Source organism: Orbicella faveolata, unplaced genomic scaffold, assembly GCF_042242905.1.
Source record: "Orbicella faveolata isolate gen_17 unplaced genomic scaffold, um_ofav_v1 contig_35, whole genome shotgun sequence".
NCBI classification, from domain to species: Eukaryota; Metazoa; Cnidaria; class Anthozoa; order Scleractinia; family Merulinidae; genus Orbicella; species Orbicella faveolata.
Window position 1 is genome coordinate 4,081,635 of NW_028301564.1, and position 8,366 is coordinate 4,090,000.

At 39.9% G+C, this 8,366-nt stretch overlaps 3 protein-coding genes across 5 annotated transcripts in view; 1 reads left to right on the plus strand and 2 right to left on the minus strand.

Annotated features, from left to right (window-relative positions):
- LOC110046632 (synapsin-2-like) overlaps positions 1–8,366 on the plus strand; it is a 54,665-nt gene that overhangs the window by 21,172 nt on the left and 25,127 nt on the right. The gene's annotated exons all lie outside the window — the stretch shown is intronic.
- LOC149102691 (metalloproteinase inhibitor 3-like) lies at positions 202–4,318 on the minus strand. The gene is made up of 2 exons (XM_089274083.1): positions 4,073–4,318; positions 202–2,199 (listed from the first exon to the last, which is right to left on the minus strand). Exons 1-2 carry the CDS (start codon positions 4,302–4,304, stop codon positions 1,646–1,648), a joined length of 786 nt encoding a protein of 261 aa, XP_089130209.1. The 5' UTR covers positions 4,305–4,318; the 3' UTR covers positions 202–1,645.
- The window catches only part of LOC110046643 (metalloproteinase inhibitor 4-like), a 9,874-nt gene continuing 8,701 nt past the window's right edge, over positions 7,194–8,366 (minus strand). Inside the window, exon 2 of the mRNA XM_020752337.2 lies at positions 7,194–8,366. This exon is cut by the window's right edge and continues 998 nt beyond it. The gene's annotated coding sequence lies outside the window, so the exon portion shown is untranslated.

Genomic DNA, 8,366 nt, shown 5'->3' on the forward strand with positions numbered 1-8,366 from the left:
TCCTTCATAGTAAGCCAAATCGCGTTAACGAGACATATTAGCGACATTAAAGAGCTATTAAGACAACATTGCTAGAATAATTGTTAGACTTTCTGTTGATTTTCATAACGCCGGGATTTGTCGATACTCGAGAAATAGTATTAAACAGAGGCCCATTAAGGCAGTGGTATCAAAAACAACACAACTGTTGCTACAATGATGTAAAAGAGAAAGCACATTAGATTTGTTTAATAATTTAGCTCGCTTATTGTACAAAAGATTACGATTTTACGAATGACGATACGCCGAAACTACTCGGGGCATGGCAAAACTCATGGAAGATGAAAAAAGTCTAGACGAAATTAAACGGAAAAGCTGACCGCAGTCAGTAAATACACCCACCCTCAGGTCCTGTAAAAGCTCGCTTTCAATTATTTCAGACAAATGTGTGTTTACTGCAGAAAATATTTCGACAAAATCGCTTTTAGTAACATTATCTTGAGTAATCCAGTCTTAGTCGTGTGGCTAAAGTACAAACGGATTGCAAACATCAGTTACTATATATAAAAGGAGTGATATCATACCCTATTTTATGCGTTTTGCTGTTCATTTTGGTTTGTTACATAACAGCTACACAAAAGTAATGAAATAATACACAATTACAGTGAACTTGAAGTAAATTTTACAAACTCGTTATCCTGCAGATTCTACAGCGTTAAGGTTTCGGAAATTATCTACTCAGTTTAAAATTCCGCCAAGACGACTCACAAAACACCTGCTAAATTTAACAGAAATGATGATGATATTAGAAAAAAGCCTTAAGCTCAATCACGGTAATTTGAGTTATTTTGGCCGCGTGTGAAATTACCTTTAAATCGCCGGAAACCTGAAAATAGCAGTTTGCTAAGATAGCAAAGCACCAAAGAGATAAAAATAAACCATAAAGGAACAAAGATGGTTAAGGATGAAGAAGATTGACATGGATTACAAACGACGAACTTGAAAAATTTAGGCTAAACTTTTCAAGATGCGCAAACCTTAGCTCCTTTAATGTAGAGTAGAAGTTCTGTTCTGTGCGTGTGAAAGTATTTTAAAAAAGCATCACAAGAATTAATGGTCTATTAAATTTCATGGTAAAGAAGATACTATACGAAATTTTCTAAGGAAACGGCTATTAATCAATACTACAATGAATAGAAAAAGAGATTCCTTGGTTTACAATGGCTGTCCTATTGAAACGGTAACTTCAATCCAAACTACTGTTTTGTTTACGAGACACGCCACAAACAGACGACACCAACTCAAATAGCAGTCTGTTTGCCGTCCATATATTAGACATTACCTGTTTTTTTTTTTTCACATCCGTTAATTACTCTCTCTTTCATAAACAACTCAACTTTTCCAAAAATCTCAAACGTTTGCGGGACCTCCCACTGCAAGCCTTTGATTGCAAAAAAAAAAAAAAAAATCAAAACGGTAGAGATCGAACAGAGCTGTGTCGAAAAACACAGCATTCTTCTGTAATCCTCCTTTATATAGCACTTGATCAAGTTAATCAGAGAGAAAAGATATTCTCAAACTGTAAATGTGCTGCTTTCTCGGCGATTTTATTAAAGATTTCAAGTTATGGTGTACTGAATTCCAATTCACACCCGACAAGAAGCTTTTAAGGTATTGCCGGGCTCCTGCAGTTCATGTACGCAGCGGTTTCATGCCAGGAGCATGCGGTTGCCTCGCTGTTTTTCAAGCAGAAAGAATAACGCCATTCACAACCCAGGTAAAATGTCCCCAGTTGGTGTTGAGATACGTTGCATCCCTTCAACAGGTGATCGCAGTCTGCTTTCCCAGTGAAACAAGGCGTTATTTGGCATTTGCAGTTATGCGGAGAATACATTCCTCGGATTCCCGCGCGCTGTTCTTTAGTGAGCTCTGACCAAGGTTGAACCCAACTGCCTAAATTCAGCTGGATTGTCTTGCTCCCGACACTCCCGGCAAGAAAGTACACAGTGCTGTTTTTTAGCTTCACTGAAACAGTGTGAGCTTTTACAAACAGGCTGATTTCACCATTGATGGTAATATTTTCACCGTGGACCGTCCTGTTTTCAGTGAGTCCAAGCGTTTTGCCTCCTTTGTAGATTTTCAGGATTTTTAGATCGTACACGCGAATGTGTTTGTACCCTTCTGTTGTCTGGTTCTTTGGCAAGACCAGGGCGCGAACCGCTAAAGACAAAAGAGCAAAGTTTCAGCCTTAATAGTTAACGTGATAAAATCATCCACTTAGTTGCTACACGTGTTATCAGTGATTGCCCGTGCTCATGAATATTATTTAAACAGAAAACGGGCCCCTCTGCGCTCTCCGATCTCCTAAAAAATACACATTTTTGTCCACACTGATAATCTCCAACCACAAAAGGTCATTTTAGATCGTTAAGTTAGATCAAGCTTGGGATCAACCGCGAAGCAAATGTGAGAAAGTTTTTGGTAAATTGGCGAAGGCATTTAAGAGCCCAAAATATTCACTCCTCATGAAGTGACTTTAAGCATTTACTGTATTCAGATTTTTTTCCTAGCCTCACATTTGCGGGTATAATAAAAGTTGTTTTGCTTTTAGCAAATTAATCTTAAGCTACCATTTTTGCTTTCGGTAGTTTAGCTTATTTTTAAAAAGTAGTATACAGGCGAAATGAGAGGTGGCCGCTTAACTCTGGGACGTACAAAGGGGGATGGAGCCAACACGCCCCCTCCCCGCCGCACCCAATAAGGTTTTTTCAAAGTTTTGAAAAGACGATTTACTCCAAGGGGCTGAATTTTTCGGTAGCTGTTCATTCATCCTTCGAGGAAATTTTGATATGTCAATTGTGTGTCCATCACTTTTGTATTTTTTCCAGTTTTCTTCATCAAATTCCAGAAAATCACTGATTTGTACATTTCATAAGCCTCGTGGCGCTTGATTTTGTATCAATTTTCTGTTATTTCTTGACTTTTTAGGAAAATAGTAAAATCCAAGATCACAACCAACAAAAATGGTATCATTTTGTATACTGAAAGCTTGGGACTATCTAATCGATGTAAATTTATTTTGCTGTGCGCTAACAGAACGAAAACCCAGAGTGAGATTCCATCCCTCCCCTCCCCCCCTCTATTGTACCACGATGGGGGTATGAGTTAGCTTGTACGTCCGAGGGTTAATAGGGGTTCGTGTTTTTTGGATATCTTTTAGATTGTGTCAATTGCTTAATGAAGAATCACGTCAAGAAAATCATAATAAACGTGTGTTTGAATGTTTTTTTTTTCAGTCGTCACCCTCTATTTCGGACTTTTCCATCGTCTTTTCCAAAAGATAGTCAAACTACGTGTATTAAATTTTGGCTGCATGGCCGCTTAATAGGGATAAGGACAATAGAAAAACCCTCATCGGGACGACCAAAAGATGGCCAAAGCCGCTTACCAGCTAGGGATGGCCAGTTCATTTTATTTACAGTATTTTACTGACAGCAATTTCAGGACTTTGATAACTGGCCGCTTAATGAGGGGTGGCCGCTTAATAGAGGTTCAACTGTAGTGAAAATCTCTTTTACAGCATAATTGTATAAAACAACAGAGAAATGGCATAAATCCGAGATCGTGTCCAGATGTGTCACTTCGTGGATGAGCCGGTAGACCTTCAGGTCAGGCCAATGATGTTCTTGGAATCAATCATTTCCGGCCTACCGTACGTGTAGAAATTCCATTTCCGTAAGTCGTAGTACGTTTCTTATCACTTGTGAGCATGACTACAAAGCTATAAGCTAAATGCTGATGAAACGAACTGAATTGCCTTGACGATACTGCCATGTACGAGAAAAACATGAAAGGTGGCAGAATCGAGAAGATTATTCCTTGCGATATATCGTCTTCACTTTCATCCCTCGTTAATCCGTTGTATTACGGGTTGAGGTCAATGACTTTCTAACTAATTCTACCGTTTAGGGTTTCCCTAATTTTTGGAGAAAGTATAACGCTTTCACGGGCTACAAATTCAACCAGACAACATACGTCCGTGTCCGTCATATACTGATTAGCACACTGAACAAAATGTTCTCTCAAGACTTACCAAAGTCTGCCGCGCAGAACTGTTCTTGTGGATGCCTTAGGAAGTATCCAATTGCCTCGCTATCGATAGCATAGGCAATAGTCGTAGTGCTCAAAACAAAAGCAACATGAAGGATGAACGAGTTCATTCTGCTTTTGTTTTGTTCTCTGGATCTCAATAATATTGGTAATGTGGAGTCTGAAAGCGATAATTTCATACATTCGTTTGGGAGTGTCTGCAGTACGTATGACATATATATTCTTTTGGAATCTGATAAATTGCGTCAGAGACTGACGTCATTTGATCCGGTGATAACAAATCATGAACAAATGCCTTGCGTGACGCATTTCCTGTCGGCTCTCTCCTCCACAGAGGCCCCTAGCCCTTGACCGTGTAAGCTAGTAGTTCAGAGGCCTGGGAGATAGAATAACGGAAGTGCGCGAGGAACGCCGCGCCTTCCCAGTCCCAATTCACTTCCCGCTCCCCCCCCCCCCCCTCCCCCCTCCCCCCACTAGGGAGGAAGTAGCAGAGATTCTTCTCCATTCCTTTATCGGAAAAGCAGCTGTTTGACAACTATTATCAGGTGCAGTTGAACCTTGCATACGGCCGGCGCACCTGAAATTTGAATTAACCAATCAGGATTCTGCAGGCTGGAAAACTTTACTGTCCTGTTGCATGTTAATTAAAGTCCGACATATTTTCTCACCGGAGACGGCATTAAATATTCACGAAAGAGGATTTCTTGACTCCAAAAGTCATATCAGATTTTTATTTTGCGCCAAAAATGGGTCGCCCGCACTCGGCAACTCGCTTTTCGATCGCTGTCGCCAGGTAGGATAATAGTTGTGTCATTTTGGATATTTTGAGCAAACATGCTGCTGTTCCACGTCAAATTAAACCCAGAATTCTTGAGTTTAGTATTAGAAGAAGCCAAAGCAACTTAGAATTTTCTCTTTGTTTTGTCAGCTGTGAACAAAAAGACTATTATGGTGACGTTTCGGTAAACAGCTAAGTTTTGACTGCCACTCGTACTGCGGGCGCAGCCACCGTATCCAAGTAAAGGGTTAGTTCTAGAAAAATACGAGCGCAAGGTTGTAAAACAAAAGGCATTTAGTGTTTTATCATATAGACTACGAGTAGTCCCTCTTTCGCTTTGTCCTTCGTTCGTGACGCAAACGAAAACCCCAAGTAACAAATGGCCGCGCGAAATCCTGCGGACGAGAAGCGCGCTCCTCACACCCAGGATTTCGTGCGGCCATTATTTTCCACGAGGTTCATTTACGGTCACACTTGACGGAATAAGCCAAGAGTAGTCTCTAAGGTGAGGGTTTCTCAGCATGCAGCGCCCAGCAGCAACGCAAGTCCACCCCCCCCCCTCCCCTCCTCAGTAGTATCAGTCCTTTGAGTACCAATAGCCCAATTTCGATATGTTAAAATTCAGTCTAAAACAATAGACCTCAGCTCGAGGCTCCGGAAAATAAACCCCACAAACTCTGTAGTTATTCCCCGGAGCCTCGTGCTGAGGTCTATTGTTTTAGGCTGAATTTTAATATATCGAAATTGGGCTATTACAAAAATTACTGGAACGATCCCTGCTCTTTCACGGCGTCCATCTTCTTCAGCGCTGGGTCGTACTTCTCCCAAGAAAGAAGTGTAAACCGCTTTTAAATCTCTGGCCAAGTGGCGTGAAAGCCGACTTGTGAGGTCATGAGTGAAATTGACTTGATTTGTTTGCAAATGGGCGCATGCTTTAAATATTGGTTACACTGCGGGAGAAAAATAGCGTGTAAATCTTTTCCTGTCTGGTGTGGAAGTTAAGAAGACGACAACAAATTTAATCCTCCTTTTATCATTTAATCTGCCCTTAATGTGACCCTGTGTCATGAAAACACACCAAAGAGTTTCCAAGCAACTCTACTCACAGCAATCATACCTCCGGCCCCTTGAGCAAATCCCTCAGGTATTGTTTTGGAATCCCCCTCTTGTAGAACAAAAGATTAGAGTACAATCCATAAGAAGTCACCTAGTAACTTGTATTCTTCGCGAAAAAACTTTTCCCAATGATTCAACGATAAATCTTTCTCCTCGCCAGTTTGCAACTTCAGATTATGTTAACGTATATAAATCTTTTCTGTCAAATGAAACCAACGAATCTTAGTTACAGATCATTCACGAGGCATAGTTCAGCCATTAAACAATATATCTGTCCGTTGTGCATTCCTGCTTCTAAAATAAGAGAAACCCTTCTGACGAGTTTTAGCACAGTGAGTCAGGTTTGAGAACACGTCGCTATTACTGTTACCAAATTAATAAAGTCTTTTACTGTAAAAGGCTACTCGCCAAAAGGTGTTCAAATTTGCGTTACAGCATTTCAATGATCAAAAGCTCATTTCTGTACTATTACTTTGGTAGATCTTATCGGATTACGAAGTTCTCTACGACATCTTGTTCGTATGCGGCACAACTTATATCAACCAGAATTTCAGACATACAAATGTTCGGCAGATTGTCTGCAAACGACTTGAAGGGTTGAATCAAGACTACATACTGTGAAAGACAGAATTTTTTTCACGTTTCAACGCCGTGATTAAAATTCCGAGACTGCAGGAAAACAATTTTAAGCCCCTAATTGCTTACCGTATATTTATTTTATTAAGGGTGTTTTGCACAAATTGGATTAATGAAACATGAGATCTTTTATTACCACTGATGAGTAGAACCTTGACATTGAGTTTAGCATTGTTAAACGCACATGAGAGTGACTTCAAAGATCAAAATCTAAGACACATTTTCGTCGGTGGAAATAATGGTCCAGTTTTGTTCCAAATTGCTGTCTAAGTGCACTAAAGCTATTAAAGGAGTGTTATAAAAAGTCAGTACGAATGCACAAGATTGAAAAGGTCTGACAGACTTTTTCTAAATATAAAAGTCTGAAAAAGCTCTTTTCGTGTCAAATAGTACTTGTTTAACAGATGTTTCGGGCCTGGCTCTCCTTCAATATGCTGCAGAAAGTCCAAGCGAAAAACTTCCACAGAACAAGTACCATTTGACACTTAAAAAAAGCTTTTTCATCGTAAGATGCAATGCAGAAAGAACAAGTAGCACAAAGATACTGATTAGAATCAAAAATTAATCACTCCTCTTTTCTCTGAACATGCATACTTTTTATTCAAAGTGCATAATACATATCTTATACAACAACGATATAAAATAAACATGCGCCTGCCAGGACCAAGTCGAACAAGAAACTGTAGTTTCATGTTCTCAAACTAATTCGTCTTAAAGACGTACATTTGGTGTTCTTAAATGAACACATATATTTTTGATAATTATGAACAACACGTTAAGATGTCAATTCTAACTGTGTTCGCAATAGTCTTAATATTCACTGTCCAAAGTTGGCCCTTCATAAAACCTTCCACTTCGAAAGTATTTATTTTGTGTAGAAGCAGTTTTTGCCTGCGAAACTAACTAGCAAAATTCATTTGAACTATATCTGCGCAAATCCTACTGAAAACTGAAACAAATCACTCGCAAAGCTACAGTCGGCAAAAATAATGTAAAAAGCTCGATTGCTTTCCTTCGAAGCACAACTCATGTGCTAGTCGTCAAAATGATAGAGGAAAGGAGACTGGCAAGATTTTAAGTCGTTTTGAAACATATATGTCGGTGCCACTTCAAGAAAAAATCGAAACATTTGAACATTTTGCTCTATAGTTGTAATTCGCGAAATGAAAGTTAACTTAACTTAAATTAGCCTTTTCTCTCGACAGAAGAACGCGTAAGCCCTGGGCAAACGTACTCGCAAGTAGACGCAAGTTGAAAACTTGGGTCTACTTGCGACTCCGTTTGGCCAGGTTTTGCGTGCACTTGCGTTGAATTGCGATGACCTACGCTCGCTTTGGTCGAGATCAAATTTGCACGCAGGTCGACGCCAGTTTTTCACCGTTTTGCCACTCAACCCAAGTCAACGCAAATTGAGAGACGTCCCGGTAACCTATTATTAGCCAATGAAATACAGGATATTTCGGACTTGAAATGGGTTTTTATAGCGACTTGCGGGTACTTGCGAGGAAACTTGCGAGTCCGTTTAGCCACCCAACGCAACTCTCTACGCAATTTCAACTTGCGGCTGCTTGCGACTACTTGCGAGTCCGTTTGGCCAGGGCTCTAAAGTTTAGTCTTAAGTTTGGCGTTAAGGATGCCTTTTTATAAGTAAATGGCATTATTACAGCATTTTTTTTTTGGCACGCTGAAGTAACTTATATTAATTCATTTTAGTCTGAAAACGAGCGCATAATTAACGATTATCGGC